This window comes from Ambystoma mexicanum, chromosome 3p, assembly GCF_040938575.1.
Source record: "Ambystoma mexicanum isolate Mex_15411 chromosome 3p, UKY_AmexF1_1, whole genome shotgun sequence".
In the NCBI taxonomy this organism is placed as follows: Eukaryota; Metazoa; Chordata; class Amphibia; order Caudata; family Ambystomatidae; genus Ambystoma; species Ambystoma mexicanum.
In genome coordinates this window covers 1,230,892,320-1,230,914,172 of record NC_090925.1, presented here as the reverse complement: position 1 = coordinate 1,230,914,172, position 21,853 = coordinate 1,230,892,320, and the positions used below count along the sequence as shown (strand labels likewise).

Below are 21,853 nucleotides of genomic sequence, written 5' to 3'. Positions count from 1 at the left end.
CCCAACAGAGATCAAGTAGCCAAAAAAAGACAAAGGTTGAGGCCTCCAAAAAGTGACCCTTGAATCCCCATAATGGGAATCATGGCTTAATACTGCTGCTGTGCTTGACCCGACAAACGGCTTTTGGTCCTCCAACCTCATTTCCATTGTTGGACCCCTCTTCCCACATGAGACCGGCTGTCTGCAGTCCTTTGTTACCCACAACCTTAACTGCAATCTTCAGAAGCGCTGCAATGGAACTGACCTCTACACCTTTGTTCATAAGGAGTGGGGGGCGGGTCTTCTGTCTTAGAATTAGTCCTAGGACTTCTCTACTGGATAGCAGAACCTTAACGGTATTCACCAAATTTCATGGAGTCGCCTCTGAAAACCTCCAGCGCCTCTTCGCCTGTGATTTTGGATCTGATCTACTCTCATGTGGTCCTCCATAGGGACTAAAAATTACAGCAAGAAAAAGCAAAAGGTTGAGGGTTCCGAAAATGGGAATTCTGGCTTAACATAGACACCATTAGATAAGGAACATGGTGCCTAGTGTTCCTTTATGTGAACTACTGGTTTGTTATACCGTATTTGTGCCTCACCCCCAGCTATCCTAGGTGGTATCAAGGAAACCTGAAAAGTACAGTAATCTTATTAGATCTGGGGCCTGGAACACAGGCCTCAGAGTTTCCTCTTAACACACATCTCTCAAAAATGAAGCAGTCCTCTGAATTAAACTGGTTTGAATCTAAAGTCCAATGTCTAACAAACCAAACAAATTGGAGATTATGAGGCAGAGTTCAGAAATTCTGTTTTTAAAGTGAAAGCCAAACAGTTGGGGTTATTCTGGAAGCCACACGTCAGCTGCCTCTTAATTTATGATTTGAAGTGTAGCTTTCTCGAATTGTTATTGGCCAACCATGGCCTTTTTTATTTATTTTTTTAATTTAAATTTCAAATTGAGGGGTATGGTCAGAAACCTCTTAATCTAAGTTTACACATGGATCTCTGCAGCGGCATCTCAATTGATATATAATCCTGGCTAGTTTCATAATGTTTGGTAAAGAAGATTGCATTTCTGTTTTGGAGCTGCATTTGATGAGAAATATTGGCATTCACATGGAAGAGGATAGATGGTGTATCAAGTTCATAGGCTTTATTTATGTGTTGGGGGTTCCTGAAAAGGGCCTCCATAGATGAACGGTTGCTCTATTAACCTGCTCTCTTCCTTCCTTCCAGATTCCGCAGCACAAGCCTGTAAGCATGGGCCTTATGCATGGCCCGGCCGGGATGAGGATCAACGTGGTGAACCATCAACCACCCAGCCAGGTAGTCTGCATGACCAGCAAACAGCTTTCCCTTTCTCTGTTCCCTCTGCTGCTTCTTCAACTCATCCAACTGCTTGCGCTGCCCATTTCCTCCCTTTCTTAAATTGTGTGGAGGGCAGTACTGTTTGTCTGCTGTAAGGTGCTCTTTCAAATTGTCAGTACTTATTCTGCATTATGCCCAAGAATATACATTTACATATACTTTTATGTAACCCAGGAATTGAGCATTAGCTGTCTTGGCTTTTTCCTGTTTCGTTATTTTTGTTCATTAGGTGTCCCTTCTCACTCCAATAAGTTAGCTTACCTAGCGTTTGCAGGGTTGCTAACATTTTACTAATCGGTTGTAACACCTGAATGCATCATCTTCACATACAAGTCCTTAAATGTAAAAAGCTAACTTCTAGTGCTTTGTTCTTTCTGAACTCCTTTCTCTCTATATATTTCTCCAGCATAGCTTCTTCTCTGATTTATAAACAGTCATGCCATTAGGGGCAAGACCGCGGACCTCCCATAGATTGGTTCTGTAATGCGTCACATCTGTTGTAGCTGCTTCTAAACACAGGGTGTGGCAGTAAGGGGGGGAGGGGTGGGGCATAGATGGAAGAGTGCAAGGATAAGATGGGTGGGAAAGTTGTAAGGTAACAAGCAACCATTCACACTAAAACATTGTGTTCAAATTTACGACAACATTTGGAAGTTTGCTATGTCTGCATAAGTGCCATTGATCGCAGAGTAGGTGTGTTGACTGACAATTGGAGTTTGGACACTTTTTTGAAGAGGGTAGTTTTTAGCTCCATCTTAAACCTGCTGAGTTGCCTCCTTCCTTAGTTTGGAAGGCATGTTCTACAGTTCATGTGCCTTGGCAGCAAAGGATGTTCTGCATGGTGGAGTCTTTTGAAAAAGGTTGGATCAGGTTCTTGCCAACAGATCTGAGGTTCCACCAAGGTGTGTGTAATCCCGCAGGTAAGGTATTTGTGTCCTTTTTTTATTTCATCATATGCAATGTAGGATGAATTAATCAATTCAGTTGTTCTGTGTTACACTGGGAGACAGTGCAGCGCTTTGAGGCCTTTCTCTTCTTTTCAACTCTGGATGAGTTGCAGTTGTTGGATCAAGTTCTCGTTAACTTTTGGGTATTCTTTTAGACTTGCCGGTTATTGATTGGACAAATGCCTTATAAATCTCAGTCTTCTGAGGAATTTGTAACCGTGGCATTTTCTCTGTAAAGAGAGCTGAAAGTGAGACATACAAGCCATTTGCCTGCTGTTAAAACATTACAACTGATTCAAAAGTCAGACCTCACAGCCTGGTGAGGGGCAAGCAGCCACATGGTGTTGGGGCCATCATTGTGCTGTTCACATAATCTGCTTCATTCTCCTCCAGATGAAAGGCAATCTGGGAGGATTCAGCTTAGAGCTGGAAGACTTGATAAGAAAAGACGGTGTTCTAAAAATATGGTAGAACGCTGCAGGAAACTGCACTTAGGTTTTCAAAAAGGGTGCAGTGGATGTCCCGAACTGTTTGATCCATTTCCCTACTGGATATTTCTAAATGCATTTTATCTGGGCTGAAGGAATGGGTTGTAGAGAATAATGCTTTGCAACACTTCTAGGCACTTTCAGGCAGGGTTTCTCGACTATTGACTGATGCTTTTATATTTATATATAGATATTTCTGATGCTTGTTAATCTGCTTAGAATCACATGCTATGCATATGGTCCGACATCCAGTGGTAACGGCGGAGTATTGCATCTTGTCTTTTGGGGGACCGAAAGGGGACGTCGGCATAGGCGTGTCTGAAACACTATCCCTATCGTGACGTGTCTAGTACCCAAAATCCCTCACGTGCCGAGGTCCCTCAGATTGTTTTTTTCCACCCAGATAACTGGTCGCCCTATAGCGGAGCTCTTCATGAGACATTGTTTATCTTACCGAATTGTCGGTTTAATCCCCGTTAAGTCACTTCGTCTATCAAGAACATCTTCGACCAAGACTACGGGGGAACCATCTATGGCTGTGGATTCCGGGACCTAGATCGGGCGTTCGGACCTCCACGTGGTTGGGCCTTCTGGCCGGCCTACACAGTAGGGAGAGTGGGCTCGGGGTTTGCCATACTGCTATGATGTCTTTCCTCTTTTCCACTTCTTTCCTTTTTGGTCTGGTCACACTTCCCTTCTGCTATGGAAAGGACTCCATTTAGATTCTGCCCTCTGAAGGGTCAGATATCCGTGGAAAGACGAGCACACTTCGTGTACGCTTGTTCTCCCCCTAGAGCACTAAAGCAGTGTTCGGCGTATAAACTCCTAAACCTAATCCCTTAAGGAGCGCCGGTTGAAGCGGTGGGCCGCATACGGTATGTCGAGCGTGGAGCCTCCCTCCCCTGCTGCGACACCAGCCGAGAGTGACGGGGGTACATCGGATGACCAAACGTCCAACGCGGACGTTGTAGACCTTGAGGCGGACGATTCTAGAGCCGCCACGCCCGTCCCCGACCCTTCCAGGCTCGACTACGGTCTTGCTACAGGGACCACACCCGGTGACAGGGGCGTACAATCGCACCACACAACCCAAGCGCACTCCTCGACGACGTCGAAGAAGACGCAAGCGCCATCGGATCGATCTGATCCGAAGCCTTCCCTGCATCTGCAGCAGCGCATGACGACTGGGCTTAATAAACTTAACGAAGGCGCTACTCCCCAAACTACACACGCCGAAGTTTCTGAACAAGAAACTTCGACTTTCAAGGTTTCCAAGGCCTGTGCAGGCCCGAAAACTACAAGTAGGCCTCTACCCGGGAAGCCATCATCAGAGGCGTTGTCCCCCCGAAGATTCGGTAACTATCAGTAAGAGCATCAACAGGATTGCTACGGCGGTGGGCCTAGTACCGGTTTCGCCCACAGTTATGGGCCAATCCGCCAAAATGTTTTCCACGGTTTTGGAAGACGATCCTGAGGACTCTTACGAAGAGAGCCAGGTACCCCTCTCAAGCACCCTGAGGCGATCCTCTGAAGTTGGGTCCATTTGGGTCATCCAAGTGGACCACGGAGCAATTTGAGGGGTAGATGGATCGGCTGCAGCGGGTTTTCGGTGCTTCTGATCAACCTCTGCCGAAAAAAAGCTCGGGTAGACCCTAACCCTCATACACAAGTTGCCCAACACCTAGATGTTCAACACTATGTTGAGTAGCAAGAAGATGCCCAGAAAGACACGTATAGAGAGACATCTATACAGAAGAAGAGGAGACTTCTTTTCTGGACAATTATGGGGAAGATCAAGGCGCAACGGACAACTGGGAGGACACCAGCAGGACGATCACAATTCTGATATCGTTTGCCTCGACTCTCCCCCATCCACACTGGTTAGGCAGGCGGCCTCTTATACCGTCTGGATTGCCAATAACACAACATTACTGGCAAGCTACGTCGACGCCCAAATGAACCTACTCCAGGAAGGCCTCAGGAGTTTCTGGAACCAACCAGAGCCAAGCTTCTCGCCATTGTCTCGGAGGGTAAACTTGCCAATCAAAATGTTGTAAAGAATAGCCTGGACTCCGCAGAGACAGCAGGCAGGTCTCTCGCACAGGGTACTCTCCTAAAGAGACACGCGTGGCTGCGCACGTCGGTTTCAGGCCTGAGATCCAGGCATCCATCATCAATAAACCCATAGAAGAGGCCAACCTCTTCGGGAAGGCGGTAGATGATGCGTTGGAGACGGCCAAGAAGGAGCATGAGACTTAAAGCAATTCTCGGCGGTCCTTTCGAGGACAAGCCCGCGTCGCTCAAAATAATTTCGGCACGGGCAACTTCAACGCAAGTCAACCGGCGGCAAGCCCCACTTACTACCCCCAGAGGGGTCAGAAGCGCGGAAAGGATAGAGGCAGAGGCTCCAATTCCAGAGGTGCGTAAACCTCGGGTCAGAAATGACCACCAAGTTCAGGTCCCCTTCCATGTCTCCCCAGTCGGGGGGCGATTAACATCTTTCCTCAAGGCATGGGAGGGGATAACTTCAGACCAGTGGGTATTAAAGACGGTCGCCCACGGTTATTGCGTGGAATTCGCCCGACCCCCCCCACAGTTCAGACCGCCGAAACATCAACGCCTTTCACCGGAACATCTGCAGATCCTGGTCCAAGAGGTGGAGGGGCTGCTGGGAAAGGACGCCATAGAAGCCGTCCCGATTCTTCAGATAAACAAGGGTATTTATTCAATATACTTCCTTGTACCCAAAAAGGATCTCACCATGCGCCCAGCGAACATGTTCGTAAAGCCCCTGAAGTTTCGCATGGTAACACTTCAAGAGGTGATCCCATTGCTAAAACAAGGGGACTTCATGACAACATTGGATATGAAAGATGCATACTTTCATATTTCAATCTGCCAGAGCACAGAAAATTCCTAAGGTTCGTGATTCTGGGCAAAAACTACCAGTTCAAGGTACTCCCCTTCGGCATAGCCTCAGCGCCACGGGTGTTTACCAAGGTCCTGGCAGTGGCAGCAGCACACCTGCGCAGACTTTCAGTTCCAGTTTACCCTTACCTCAACGATTGACTCATCACGGGGGACTCGTTCGACGTTTGTTTTTCGAACACCCAAAAGACAGTAGACCTACTGTTCAGCCTAGGATTTTCTATCAACGAAAAGAAATCCAGCTTAGTCCCTAGCCAAGTAAAACAGTTCCTGGTGGCTCTAATTCACACAGAAGACAGTCTAGTCTTCCCTTCCAGCGAGAGGGTTCAGAACATGCTCTCTCAAATTCCTCAGTATGTAGCCAGTCGGAAGGTGACGGTACGCAAAGCTATGCGTTTGCTAGGGATGATGGAATTATGCATATACTTGGTCCCCCACGCGCGGCTGCGCATGCGTCCCATGCAGGAGTGGCTCAACAGCCAGTGGTCAGGCCAGCGGACAATGGGAAGATCTGTTGATGGTCTCACCAGCCCTCGTTCTCTCTCTGCAGTGGTGGTCGAGGGAGAACCTCTTGAAGGGAAAAACCTTCACCACCCCTGCAGTGCAAGCCACTCTCACGACAGGCGCATCTCTCACAAGGTGGGGGGCTCACCTGCTTCAACAGACAGCGCACGGAGTGTGGTCCCCTCAGGTAGCGTCCAACGATATAAACCTACTGGAGCTACTAGCAGTGTTCAAAGCATTGAAGGTCTTTCAGGAGCAACTGCAAGGGAAGACAGTGCTGGTCCTAACCGACAGCACAACAGCAATGTATTATCTGAACAAGCAGGGGGGGGCACTCACTCTCCAGGCCTATCCAAGCTGTCCCAAAACATCTGGATATGGGCTCTCAAACACAAGATGTTCCTGATATCCCAACATGTTCCAGGGGAACTCAATCTTCTGGCAGACGTACACAGCAGAGATTTTCCTCTTCCAGAAGAATACAAATGGCGTCTGCACGAAGACATTGTATCCAACGTCTTCGCAGAATGGGGGTTTCCAGAGATCGACCTGGTCGCTACTCAGGAGAACGCCCAATGCCCAGATTACGCCTCCAGGTACCACCAGAACCGATCCAAGGGGAACAGTCTCTGGATAACTTGGTCGGGGAAATTTGTTTATGCTTTTCCCCCGGCTCCCTTTCTGAACAAGATAGTGCACAAGATGCACCAGGAACCAGTCACCATAATTCTGGTGGCTCCCATATGGGCCCGCCAACCCTGGTTCGAGCACCTGATGGAAATGTCCCTCTCCCCACCAGTCAAGCTGCCCTGCCCGTACAACATGTCTCAGGACAGCGGGGAGACTCTGCACCCATGCCCACAAACTCTGAACTTAGCAGCCTGGCTCCTGAAGTCATAGAGTTTGGACATCTGCAGCTCCCTCAAAGATGCATGGACATACTGAGGGAGGCAAGAAAGCCTAACGCACGTTATTGCTTTGCCAGCAAATGTTTTGTCATTTGGTGCAGTTCCAAAGGCGTCAATCCCACCGATTGTTCGCCTTCACACATTGTGTTATATCTAACCCATCTGTTGGACTCTGGGTTAGTCTTCAATTCCTTAAAGGTTCACCTAGCGATGTTGTCAGCCTACACCACGTCACAGCAGAAGGTGTCGTGGTGGAAAATACCTGTGATTAAAGCCTTTATGGAAGGGGTTAAAAGAATTTATCCCCCCATCACTCACCCAGCCCCTGGGTGGGATCTAAATGTGGTTTTAACTAGGCTCGTGGGACCCCCTTTTGAGCCTATGCATAAAGCTAGTCTGAAAGACCTGACTTACAAGACAGTCTTTCTAGTAGCTATCACTTCTATCAGAAGAGTTAGCGAACTACAGGCCCTCTCGGTCTTGTACCCCTTTGTTACAGTCCACAAGGATAAAGTAGTTCTGCGCACTCATCCCAGATTTGCGCCAAAATTTATTTTCGAAGTTCCATGTGAACCAGTCAGTCGAACTACCCACGTTCTTCCAGAGACCTACTAACATGGCCGAAAGAAGCCTTCACACACTAGATGTGCACAGGGCAGTCATGTTCTACATGGATGGATAGATAGAGGAAAACTAAACCATTCTTTGTTTCAGTGGCAGCTGGTGGGACCCTGTCTCTAAATCAGCAATATCAAGGTGTATTGTCAAATACATCACACTGTTACTCTTGCAAAGAGAGAACTGCCCTTCAAGCCTAGAGCACATTCTACTCGAGGCACTGGGGCATCCATAGCATTCATTGCAAATGTTCCCCTAGAGTCTATTTGCAAAGCGGCAACCTGGAGTTCTGTACACACCTTTACAAAACACTATTGCCTAGACACTCATTCTAGGTCTGATGCTCAGGTGGGACAAGCAGTACTAAGACCCCTTTTTTCTACTGTTCCTTCTCACAACCCACCTCCAACTCCGGGTACTGCTCGCTAGTCTATGCACAGCATATGATTCTAAGCAGATTAACAAGCATCAGAAAACATGCATTACTTAACGTAAAAGCATTTCTGATGATTGTATCTGCTTAGATTCACATGCGCCCTCCCTGCCTACCCGCTCGGGGACTTCTTACTACTTTCTCTCTTCATGTACTCACTCACTATAGCCTTGGGCTCCCTCATGGCCGAAAAAATACAATCGGAGGGACCTCGGCGCGTGAGGGATTTTGGGTACTGCACACGTCACGCTAGTGATAGTGTTTCAGACACGCCTATGCCGACGTCCCCTTTCGGTCCCCCGAAAGACAAGATGCAATACTCCGCGGTTACCACTGGATGTCGGACCATATGCACAGCATGTGAATCTAAGCAGATACAATCATCAAATGCTTTTACGGTAAGTAATGCATGTCATATTAGGTTGCAGGGGTATTGTTGCAACTGATTCAGATCTGTTACAGGGGGTAAAACAGGGTTGTCGGCTACCCCCTTAGCTGTTCATAGCTGACTTTGACCCCGGTAAAGCTGATGGTAGAATCCCTTGTCCAAAATTGGGGGTGATGGTGTACGTTACTATATGCAGATGACACTGTACTTTTGGTCTCACCCTGAGCTCCCTCAAACTAGGTTAGGTATATGCTAATTCCTTCTTTGAGAATAACAGACTAACATTAAACAAAAAGAAATCAAAGTATGATTTTTTTTTTTTTTTTTTTGGCGGGTGTGTCCCACACAACCCCCCGGCCGTTTTTTAATTTTTTTTCCCTGTCTGGAGAGCTGCAGGGGTGTCCCCTGCTCACTATACTGTACAGTCTAGTGAGCGTGGTGTTGCACGGGACACCCCTCGAGCCCCCCCCCCCACCGCCTTTAAAAAAAAAAAAAAAATTAGACCGACCCCACCAGTGGACCCAAACACATACCAGGTCTTTTGGTGAGGTTGTTCATTTCGGATTACGTAATTTCATCCTAACCTGAAACAGCAGCCCTCAGGTTAAGGGGCATGCTGCGATTTCTACCTCCCGTTTGTGGCCCAGAAATTGTACAAGTGTAGAAGCTGAAGGTTGCATCTATACTACTGTATGGTAGCTGAGTTTGGGGCCACCAAGACTGTAAAGCTCTGGAGGCTGTCCAAAATTTCTTTCTGAGACACCTGCTTGGGCTACCGCCTGGCTGTCCAAGTGGCACATTGAGGGTAGAGCTGGGACTGCAGAGTGTTAACTTTTAGTACAATGTAGACTCTTGTCATACTGGCAAAGGGTCAAACTAGGTTTTGTTGCTAATGCTAGCCAGATTCCTGGATTTCTAGAGATGGAGGTCTTGCTGAGCTCACAGAAATTAGTGGTTTAAAGTAGGTCAGTCTGTGGCAGGAGTTGGGGTCAGGATCAGGGAAGACCCTGAGCTGGGCACGTTAAAGGAAGCCAAGGCTAGTATTCTTTCCTGGTCAAAGGGAAAGGCCTTCGATTCCGGTATCCAGTAATTTTAGCAAATGGAAAACCGAGAACAACTTTTTTTTTTTTTTTATTGAAACCAGAACCATGAAAAAATACTGAATTTTTAAATAAAATGTATATTGGGGTTCGGTAGAGGGGGTGGGAGAGGGTTTAAAAAAAGCACAGGGAAACGGGGAGCTTGGGGGAGACCCCTCCCACCTCAGGGAGACCCCTCCCACTCCTGCCCCCAGATGTATTGAAACATCTTTAAGATGTACCACAGGAGGGAGATTTAGTTTTATATTGATCTTCCCTTTTTCTATACCTCAGTTTTACAATCTGAGATTAAAGCAGCTGAATATGTTTGAGATATAGGTAATCAACTTTTAAGACGCACACAGATATGTTATTGGATAGGATTACCTTTGTTTTACAACATAATTATTTTTGTTTAATAATGGTTATCAATTGTAAATCGGAAGTATTTTTATTGATACTAAATTTTGGCTGTACTATACAAATCCTTAAATAGGCTATTGGGAAGGTTGTGTAATCCAGCTAATTATCGGAAAGAAAATATTGTGAAATGTTAATGATTCCTCATTTATCTCTTTATTCTATGGAAAGGTTCTGTTGAAGATCTATTACAGATAAAGAACTTTGTTAATTCTGGTTCACTTAATCTTTCCTTTACCATGGCATATGACACGACATATGTTTTTTAGATTTAGTAATATGGGTGGAAGATCAGAGAATAGATGTCTGTTTAGTAAAGCCACTGCTGATCATTCGATTTTACATGCGTTGCCTCAGCAATGTGAATAATATCCATTAGTCTGAATATTTCAGAGCTGGGAGAAACTATTCACTTGAACAGAATTTGAATAGCAACTGTGATGATGGGATGTGTAGGTTCAAGCAGAGGGGCTATAAAGCACATTCTCCACCATAAACTTAGCAAGGTTAAACAAATGGCCTGGCAACAGATTGTACACAAACGGAAGAACAAAGGTACTGATAATACTTAGATTTTATCACTATGTAAGGTGCATGGTTGTGTAAGATATTGGGCATAATATTTACTCAGTAGAGACAATGATGTATCAAAGATGATTGGAGAGAAATCCTCCATTTTTTTTTAAAGAGGATGGAAGAATATAGGGGATATAGTCATTCAGAATCTCTATACAGCGCCAAAGCTATCAGAAAAATGGCTTGCTAAACCTAAAGGTGGTTTTGCTCACGTTACCTGTAGTGTCTGCAAACTTGTTCAGCAAATTACTCTTCTTGTAGCCGAGCATATACAATTGGAACATTACATCTCAGAGTACGTTGAGTGGAACTAAGAATTTGTTGCGCATCATCTAATTTGACCTTGTAATAAATTACACATAGATTGCGCTATTCGTAAGATCAGAATTCGCATCCTTGAAAATTAAAGAGCAATCAATGATAAGGATGCAAGCTATCTAGTTGCTACTCCTTTTGGTTAATTTCACAATAGTAATCGCACATTGACCCGATAGGTAGGTTGAAGTCTGGCAGAAGAACACCCTCGGAAGGGTAATAAAGGATGTTATCTGCGATAGTTGAAATCTAGACGGATTACCAGATATAACACCAGAATTCTTTTTGGACTCTATAGGGGTGAAGGCTACCATGCATTACTTTAAAGATGTATGCTTGATGTACCCGATTTATTGTAGTTTTGTATTTTTGCTAATGCTAGATTTCCTCTTGAAGAGTAAACCCAAAAGGTGAATAATTGTTTTTCAAGAATAGTTACACTATTATGACGGATTTTCAATACGTTAGTTTGATTGTCACTATGGTAGAATTCTGTCTCAAATTATATATTGGAAAGCCCTCAGTTTGAATGCATTCCAATGGGGCATTTTATGTTGGGATCACTTCATTATTTTTTGATTTTGGCCATCATTCTAGGAATTATCTGATTAACTATTTTTATGTCCATCAATTTTCTGCAAAATCAGGCTTTTGTAAATATTTGTATTTTTTTTTTGTATTTATCTTATTAAATTCAAATGTATTCAATGCACATTTAGAATTGGCTTACTTTGCACGGTCTGATAGATGCTGTATTTATGGGAAATGTAGTTTTGTATTCCGATTGGATATGGAGTACTGTTTAAGCGTCCCTTGCCCACTTACTCAGCCTCCCCTGACCTTCCCCTAACCCCACCCTCCTTGCTTTGCAACTAAGTATGTACAATACTGTCATGTCTACACAATGTCTGTAAAATCGCCACAATGCCCTTGGTCTGCTGCGCACTCATTAAATGTTAATAATAAATATGCATATCGGTTTTCTACGTTGATTAACCCTGTTGGAGCACTGTCTGACTACTGATCTCAGAAGACCATTGCTGGTACTTCGATCCTTTTGGAATGGTGCAACATACCAGTCTTGATGTCTTCTTGCGTGCCTGGAGTCTTCGGAACTGTCCCTGGGCCAACTTGTGGGCTGACAAACTCCATTATGGGCTACCGTGTCGGAAGCGTCGCTGGTGCCCGTTTTCGCCCAGAACTACGGTTGTCTCCAGCTAGTCCCATAAGTCACCTTCCTGCAAGTATCAACATCCATGCATCAAGGGGTCCGTGACTGGAAGGCTTTCTTTAACCGCAACTCATGAGACGCCTGCAATTGCCATGCTCTGTGACCATCATCGGCTATCCCCGTCTGGTAGAGTGTCCAGAACAGTCCTGCATTGCTGCCTACTGCATTCGTCCACTGGAAAAGGTTGCTCCTGCACCTGACTAGAACCTCTTTTGCACCTGAAGCTCCTGGGCATCTGCTACTCGATTCAATGGCAGGAAAACCTACTTCCAGCAATCTTATTCGACCTGCCAAGCCTTGGGAAAAATCGGAGTATGGGTGGTGAGTAGTTGCCATACTAACCGGTGCCCCTATCTCCTCCTTAATAAAGTTTGTGAAGAACTTTGATTTGTAACTACTTGGCTTTGGCAACACTTGTTGTAAAAGCCCTCCAAAAAATAGAAAAGTACTTTACTCACCAGTAAACTCCTTTCAAAGTCTTCTGGGCTGATCTTCATATATACTGCAACATTTCTCCAACTTTTTCCCAACTTACAAAAGTACTTGTGAACCTTTGCTCACAAGGCCCAATTCAACTTGGGGTTGGACTTTACAAGTTAGGTTTACTATTCCTGTGGCCTGTTGGAGCAGTTGGCAACTACTTCTCTTCCCTTTCAGGTATTGAAGGGGGGAGGGGCGAACTGTACACTTTGCTCTAAATTACATTGACTGTATATATGTTTTCTCCAGCATGGGGTCTGGCATGGATTCACATGCTCATGAATATTCCCCGTCGTCAGGCTGGGAATCCTCGGTAAAGAAAAATCAGTATTAGTTTCGTTTCTGATCTCTTTCGTAGTAGTAACCAATCACTGATCTCTGCGTCATACTGACCACATCCAATGACTGCCATCTCCCTAAGCCCCGCCTCTGGCAGCCATCTTCAGATTTTTACCGCACGTTCAAGTGTTGGGATCCTCGTGCTATTGCTCTCAAGCTTTAGTGCGTTTTCACGCTTTTTCATAGGTAAATTCTCTTTTTTCGGTCAAAAGAGCCTCAAGCTCCACCGTTTCTTTATCCGATCAACAGGGACCCGTGTCGGATTCTTCTACGCCCCTCAAGGGTGAAGATTTCATCGAGCCACGCTTTTGGAGGACTCCAGAAGTTTCTCAGGCTCATCTCGGACATGGCCCAGGAGAAGGGAAGCTCGACGCCCGGAAAGCTGTTCAGGGTCTGCCCTGGATGCCAGCTTCAGAATGTCTTTAAGGAGGACGAACACTCCCTTGTCCTCTACTGCCTGCATGAGGACAAGACGCACGTGGAGAAGGACTGCGTTTTGCGGCAATATGTCGGAGCGGACCATGAAGGACCGCTATCTGCGTCTCGCCAACTGGCTGGAAGGGAAGAGCCCGTCAGGCGAGAAAAAAGTCTGAGCGGTCTTCTAAGGCCTTTTTGAGGGCGCCCCGGCGACGGGGGCCCAACAGAAGGCCAAGCACCGTGAGTCCGCTGGCACCGGGAGAGCCGAACGGTTGGGCTCTACGGTTGCCAGGCAGGGCGCATCCTCCCCGGCGCCATCGACCAGCCAGCGCTCTGGCTCGGGTAAGAGGAAGGCCGAGCACCCGGCGAAGCTCCTGGAGAGACCCCGGTCGAGCTCGAAGGCCCCATCGGAGGGGGAGCGAGGCGGCGACCCTCCCCCTCCCAAGGAGAAGGCGGTGAGCGCACCTAAGGTGGTGAAAGCCTTGATCCACCCTGCCAAGGCCTCTATCGAGACAGTCGCGGCGGCCCTGGCTCAGCCTGTGGAGGCTACACCAGTGGAGGCGACCTCGGGGCCCAGAGTCTCCCTGCCACCGCAGAGGGAGTCCTCTTTCAAGCCCATCGACAGGACCCCAGTGAAACCTCCGGCGGAGAAGAAAAAGGGGGGGCAGGAGGTCGTCGTGGATTCGGCCTCAACCTCTGAAGAGGAGCTGATCGAAGTCTTAAGCCACGGCATTGGCGTGGAAGAAGACCAGCCCGTCGGGAGGGACCCCGACGTAGGAGACGACGAGAACGTCGAGGGTGCCGACGAGGCTCCTGACCGCACGTCGGAATCCCCTCAACCAGTGCCGCAAAACAACTCGGCAGCCATTTTGTTGGCTATATAGTCCTTATGCTCGGAGATGAGGACGAGATTGTCGTTACCACCAACGGAGGAACCGCTCCCGACGGGGGACCCGGAGCCAGGCCCTTCTGGGAGCCCTCCTCCGAAGAGAAGGAGGATTCATCCTCCATCTCCTTTTCAGCCATCGCGCCCTGCTCAGCCCTCCTTCCCGTCCACGACCCTTGGGGATGATACGGGGACGGACACGGCTGCGACGGGTACAGATGACGAGGTTTACGACGAGGATCTTCCGTCGTCACCTCCTCCCCGGGCTTCCCCGCCCGACGAGATTGGATCATTTCATGCCATGATCGCCAGGGCATCCAAGCTTTTCCAGCTCTGCCCGGAAGAAAAGAAGGAAGGTTTCCTTTGTCAACGGCGCGAGACCAAGAGGAAGACGGTCCTCGCTGTACCTCTACTGGACGATATCTGGGATGAGGGTCTCGCCCTCCTCAAGAACCCATCCACAACGCCTTCGAGAAGGGATCGGTACGAGAAGTACCGGGTCCCGGATGCGGCCCCCTTGTGCCTTCGGGCACAGCCGACCCGGGACTCGGTCGTCTCCGCGGCGGCCAGGAAGAAAGCGGGGGGGGCTTCGGCCTCTACGTCAACCTCCCCCCCCCCCCCCCCTCCCCCCAGACGGCGAGGGAAAGAAATTGGACACGATGGGACGCAGAGTCATCTCATCGGCAGCAACGACGATTAAGGCTGCCAACGCCTTGGCTATCGTAGCCCGCTACGACAGGGAGTTGTGGTACAAGATCGCCCCCCTGCTGGACTTCCTACCGGACGACAAGAGGGCGGAGGCCCTAGAGATCTTGCAGGAAGGAGAAGTGGCGACGGACCACGCCATTACGATAGCGACAGACATCGCTGACACTGGATTTCGCCAGTTGGGCAACGACGTGGATGGCTCAAGGCAACGGACTTCCGGCAGGACGTGCAGACTAGAGTTTTGGACATGCCGTTCGACGGGAGCAACCTGTTTGGGAAAACGGTGGACGATTCCCTACAAGCCATCAAGACGGACACGGAGACGGCCCAGGCTCTTGGTGTTCTCCAGCAACGACGGCTGCCCTTTCGGAGCACCGGAGGCAAGCAGGCTGCCTCCAAAGGTTCCGGCGGCGGATATTCCACCTACCGTCAAGCAGCCCGTTCGTCGTCACAGGAAGCCTACAGGGGACGAGGCAAGTCGGGTGGACCCCGCCGTCGTCGCCAGGAAGGACAAGGCGGCAAAGCCTCATCGAAGCAGGACTGAACCGGCCGTGGTGTCGGGCCCCCACCGAAGCATCCCGGTGGGAGGCCGGCTGGCGAACTTCGTCAGCGTGTGGGAGTCCATCTCCACCGACCGTTGGGTGCTGGACGCCCTGGCCCAGGGTCACGCGCTCGAGTTTCTAAAGAAGTGCCCGCGCGTCCCCCCCGTGGCCAGGAAGGAACATCACGTCCCTCAATTTCTCTTGGAGGTAAAGGCGATGCTCAAAGGCGCCATCGAGCTGGTCCCAAAGAGGCTTTGGGGCTCCGGAGTTTACTCAGGATACTTCCTCGTGAAGAAGACAGGAGGATGGCGTCCCATCCTGGACCTACGACGATTGAACAAATTCATCAAGACACAGAAGTTCCGTATGGTCACCCTCTAGCACGTCCTGGGTCAGCTGGAGGAGGGCGATTTCCTGTCGTCGTTGGATTTGGAGGATGCTTACTTCCATATCCCCATCCTAAAGGGATACCGAAAGTTTCTCAGATTCGTGGTCCAAGGGCGTCACTACCAGTTCAGAGCCCTTCCCTTCGGATTGAGGTCGGCACCCAGGGTGTTCACCAAGTGCCTCGCACCGGTGGTGGCGCGGCTGCGCCTGGAGGGGATCCAAGTCTACCCCTACCTGGACGAGCAAAGACAAGGGAGCTCGCCGCGGAGCACACGGCAAGGACCGTCCAACTACTCACGGACCTGGGATTCTCCATAAACTACGCCAAGTCCCACCTGGTGCCCACGCAAGACGCACTGTTTCTGGGAGCGAAACTCGATACAGTGGCGCTTCTGGCCTCTCTGTCGGAAGAAAGGACGAGGGCCATTTAGGGCAAGGTGCAGCGGATGCTGGCTGCAGGGTGAGGTCCATCAAATCCCTCCTCGGAATGATGTCTTCTTGCATTTCTCATCCGCCTGTGCAGGCTTCGGATGCGCCCGTTACAGGAGTTCCTGGACGGTCGCTGGATCCAGACGACGGGCAGCTTCGAGGACAGGATCACACTCGACGAGAGCTTCCGACGAGCGATCCGGTGGTGGGGCACCCGCGCGCATCTGACGGCGGGCATGGACTTCCAGACGCCGGGCCACCAGAAGACCGTGACCACGGATGCCTCCCTGGAAGGGTGGGGAGCGCATACCGAAAATCTGCACGCGAGAGGCCTTTGGCTTCCGACGGAGAAGGCCCTCCATATCAACGTCCTGGAGCTCCGTGCAGTGTTTTGGGCCCTCCGGTCCTTTCTTCCGTCCCTCAAGGGCAAGGTGGTGAGGATCTTCACCGACAACACCACCACCATGTTCTACATCAGGAAGCAGGGCGGTACCAGATCCCCAGCCCTGTCCAAGGAGGCGCAGGATCTGTGGCATTGGGCCGTCGCCCAAGGGATGTTTCTGGTGCCGTTTCATCTGGCAGGAATAAAAAACACAATCGCCGACTCGCTCAGCAGAGAGCTGCGCTCGTGCCACGAATGGGAACTACGACAGGATCTAGTGGACCGCCTCTTCCGACGGTGGGGCCCACCCCAGATCGATCTGTTCACGACGGCGACGAACTCCAAGTGCCGGAGGTTCGCCAGCAGGTTTCCCCAGCCGAGGAGCATGGGCGATGCTTTCTCGTTCCCCTGGGAGGGCCTGTTTCTATACGCGTTCCCTCCATTGCCGTTGCTGATCCGGCTCATCAACCAGCTCAAGAGGTCACAGTGCAGGATGATCCTCGTTGCACCTGCGTGGCCGAGGCAGATATGGTTCCCGGACCTTCTGGACTTGTCAGCGTCCCCGTCAATCAAGCTGCCAGTGGACGCGGATCTTCTCTCCAGGGAAGGAGGCGCCATCCTCCATCACGACCCGAAGTCGCTGAACTTGCAGGCCTGGCTCCTGCAGCGTTTGAGTTTGGAGGTCACGACATACCGGCCGACTGCAGAGAGGTTCTTGCAAAGGCCAGGGCATCCTCAACTCTTAAATGCTACGGACACAAATGGAAGAGGTTCTCTGTCTGGTGCCACGCACAGAAGATTAACCCTCTACGGATTACGGCTCCTCAAGTACTGCCGTACCTACTGTCGCTGGCCAAGGCTGGACTGGTGCACGCTTCCATCAAGATTAATCTTGCTGCGATCTCCCGATACACCAGAACCACAGGACGGACGTCTTTGTGGTCTGATCGTCTGGTGAAAGAATTCATGAAGGGACTGTTCAGGTCGTTCCCGCCGGTGAAGGCCCCGGCGTGGGAGCTCAACGTGGTGCTGACCAAGCTCATGGGACCTCCGTTCGAGCCTCTGCACTCAGCTCCGTTGAAGTTCTTGTCGTGGAAAACAGCGTTTCTTGTGGCCATCACCTCCGCACGACGGGTGGGAGAGATCCAGGCCCTTTCCTGCAAGCCCCCGTACTTGACTTTTCACGATACAAGGGTAGTGCTCAGGATGCACCCTCCTTCATGCCCAAGGTGCCGTCGGACTTCCACCTCAACGAACCCTTGGTGTTGCCTGTTTTCTTCCCGTCTCCTTCGCCGCCGGCTGAAAGGACTTTTTCGCTGGATGTGGCTAGAGCGCTGAAGTTCTACGTGGACCGCACAAAGGGTTTTCGGAAGACGTCACAACTTTTTGTGAACTTTGGACCTGTCAATCGGGGGAAGGCTCTCTCAAAGGCTTCCATTTCCAGATGGCTCTCCGGCTGCATCATGTACTGTCATCGGTTGGCAAACCGACCTCTGCCCGGCCGTCCGAGAGCCCATTCCACCAGAGCGATCACAGCTACCACGGCGTTCCTATCTGGTGTGCCCCTGCTGGACATCTGCAGGGCTGCTACGTGGAGGTCTACGCACACCTTCATGAAATTCTACTGCGTCGACCGGGATTCCAGGGAGGAGTCCAGGGTCGGCCAAGCAGTGCTGCGCAACCTGTTCGCCTAAGGTGAGCCTGGTGAGAAGGTAAGAGATGCTTAATGTTGAGTTGTTGTATTGCTTAATGTTGAGCCTGTTGCCACCTCCCGTGGTTGTGCATGTGTGTACTGCTATGTATTCTTTTATTCATGAGCATGTGAATCCATGCCAGACCCCATGCTGGAGAAGGAACAAGTTACTTACCTGTAACTGTTGTTCTCCAGCATGGGTCTGGCATGGATTCACATGCGAACCCTCCCGCCTACCCCTCTGCGGCTCTTCACTTGGTCATACTGCCACTTCACGTGCTACCAAATCTGAAGATGGCTGCCAGAGACGGGGCTTAGGGAGATGGCAGTCATTGGTTGTGGTCAGTATGACGCAGAGATCAGTGATTGGTTACTACTACGAAAGACAGATCAGAAACAAAACTGATACTGATTTTTCTTTACCGAGGATTCCCAGCCTGACGACAGGGAATATTCATGAGCATGTGAATCCATGCCAGACCCATGCTGGAGAACAACAGTTACAGGTAAGTAACTTGTTCCTTATATTTTTGGCATTCTGTGATCACATTACTTGTTGAATTTTTCTTGTGTTTTGGCAGACAACTGCTTGTGCTTTTCTTTATATTAGACCTTTTATTAATAAAAAGTGCAAATAAATCCTTGCTAAACCTACTCTATCAAGGCGTTCCCTACTACCTAGTCTAAGGTCTAAAGGGTTTTCCCCTAACATACAAAACTGGCCCTCACACTAAACCAAAAACATCCAAAGTAAAACTAAAACATGAACAAATGAATAACCAACAACCAGCTATTTAGAAAGTCCTGTCATGGGTAGATCCCTTCCCCAGGTTTGTTCAAAGTCAATTGTTCCAAATGCTCAAAGAGAAAAATAGTCTTGAACAAGAGCTTGTAAGTTCCAAATGAAATAAAAGTTCACCAACCAAAAATCCACTGGTAACAGTTCAGCTTTCTGTTGAAAAGTTCCCATTCTAGCCAAGAAAACGGCACCAATGGTAATCCTGGATATTATTTCCAGGATTGTTTTGCAATAGTTCAAAGAATACAAGAACAACTTCTGCTGCAACATATATTTTTACCTCTGCATTGTCTTTCGTATACTTGTCAGGATGCTTCTTCTTAGGGTGTTGCTTTCCTATTAACCACCACCCTGCTACTACTGATCTTGTGGGAACAGGCTCCTTTTGTTCCACAGTATGCCATTACTTCAGCCACCTTTTTAGTGCAACCTTAACAGAAATTATTATACACAACCACAGTTCTGGTAATTCTTCAACTTTGTACTTCATAATTATTGGCAATTTGAAGACAAGACTCTTTGACCTCCACAAGCAGGCTGTACGTCACCTGCAGGGTTCGGATCAGGAAGCGTTTACTCTCCCCATGCCACCTGGGAGACTTTAGGCAGGGTTTTAGTGAGCGATCTGCAGGATTTCTCTGTTTCTTGGCCAATAATAAATATGGCATTTGTATAATTACTGTCTTAATGTGGACTTGTTGTGTACCCCTGACCCCATTCACCTCACCTGAGATTTAGCTTGGACCATGATTGGTTTGGCTAAAACATGAGAGTTCCCCCTGTTTACTATAACTAGGATGGCTTCCTAAACTCTGTCCACTAGGCCAGAGTTTAGAAATCCATCTTAACAATAACCAAGTACCACCAGGGGAATTAGCAGCCAAACTTCCTGAAATAATGTATCATAATTATTAATCAAGTTTGAAAAGTTAAATGTTATGCTTAAGCCTCCATTATTTCTATAGATTAGTCTTAAGTGGACACTTTCAGCATTTTGGTCATAGGATTGATTCGGATTGCAGAATGGGGCCTTTTTGACCCATTAGACCTGTCAAGAGAATCTTGCCTCCGATAACCGTCCCCTTTCGAACAACTCATTTTTAAACCTCCACTCTTAAATATAATCTGGATTATGTTTTACTCGAGTTTCCTCAAAATCAAATTGTGGCTTACTTTTTGTGGATGGTGGAGGGGAAAATATGTCCCAAAAGCAAAAAGGTCTCTTGTGCTTACTACATTTTTTAAAATATAAATGTAATACCACCTTCTCCAATCTTATTTTATCTACAAATTCTACTTGTTCAATGTCGGTCATCAACAATCTTAATGAGTCTATTGCACTAAATCTAGCTAATTTCGGATCTATTCAATGGCAAAGCCTTTTCATCACACAAGATTGTTTTTACGCCCAGACTAAGCGCACCATCTCCTTTCTCTGTTGGGAGAACCAATTTCTATTACAAATCTGTTCAGAAACTCGTGACTCTTTACACAGATCTTCTTTAGCACATTGTCTTCTTTCATGCTAATAAAGTATTGGGTCCTTGGAGACTAAATGTTCTTCATTTTAACTTACTCGCAGCCTACTACTTATACATATGTTCTCTTCATGACATTAGCATAATTCGCCATTGAATCCTGCTTCATTCGCGTATCCTTCATTAACATTGGAGGGGTAAAAGGAACGTATTTCCTCAGGTTGTTTCCTTTTTCATCTCCCTACACTTCCCTGCTTTTCTTTCCTCAATGCCCTTTCCTTTTGCACATTTGCTCTTGTTCAGTGCATTACCTTTCTTGCTTTAGAGGAGGTAAAGTTATTGAGAATTGTTTACTGTTTTAACAGTTCTTAGCTATTTTTTCAATTATTTGCTGTTGAAGCTGGTAAGATTTTTCTTTTATGTTTCTATTTTTCTTGGAGCCTCTTAGATTGTCCTTGTGCAGCTGATGGCTCTTGGAATTGCGCTTCTACTAAGGATTCATTATTACCGATGATAACTTCATTTATTTCACAGTGGCCATTTTTTGAGCCTTCTGACACTAAACCCCCTCCCCCCCCCAAAGAGGACACCTCATCTCTAATTAATATACTCACTGGAGTTGTTTCAGCTATTCGGCCAGCAATCAAACCAATCTTATCAGTTTCAGTCTTCATTAAACTGTAATAGTTAATTCAATTGAGCAGTTAGATTCCTGACCTCCAAACCCAATGTCCTATAAACTGACCAAAAATTGCAATACAAGAATAAATGCTGCCAATGAAGAGGTGCCTATGGTTCATTGGAGGGTACTGTAAATGATCTCCTTATAATTGCAAGTCTGTTATGGTTTGTTAAAATCGTTTTGATCGTTCAACCATGTTTTAAAATTGTCTGAGCTGGCCCGTTGTGAAACGTTACTTTGTTACTATGATACGTCAGGGCTATTCAAGCAACCAGTAAGTTGTTTAGAGGGGTCTCTCCCCAAACCCTTACATGTTTTCCAGTAAGATGTTGTGATGCTAGAGCAGGGAACTCTAAAACTGGTAAAGCATTCATTAGTGTTTCCTCCTTTTGAATTTGAAACTGATCCTCCAAGCCTTCTTGACTAATGCTCCCATTTGTTACTTG

At 48.0% G+C, this 21,853-nt stretch overlaps 1 protein-coding gene across 2 annotated transcripts in view; it reads left to right on the top strand.

The window, feature by feature from the left end:
- The window catches only part of POLDIP3 (DNA polymerase delta interacting protein 3), a 388,271-nt gene that overhangs the window by 139,154 nt on the left and 227,264 nt on the right, over positions 1 to 21,853 (top strand). For both annotated transcript variants that reach the window (XM_069652698.1, XM_069652697.1), the window contains exon 3: positions 1,219 to 1,308. In XM_069652698.1, the coding sequence (XP_069508799.1) occupies positions 1,219 to 1,308 (90 nt within the window). The remainder of the gene's footprint in view (positions 1 to 1,218; positions 1,309 to 21,853) is intronic.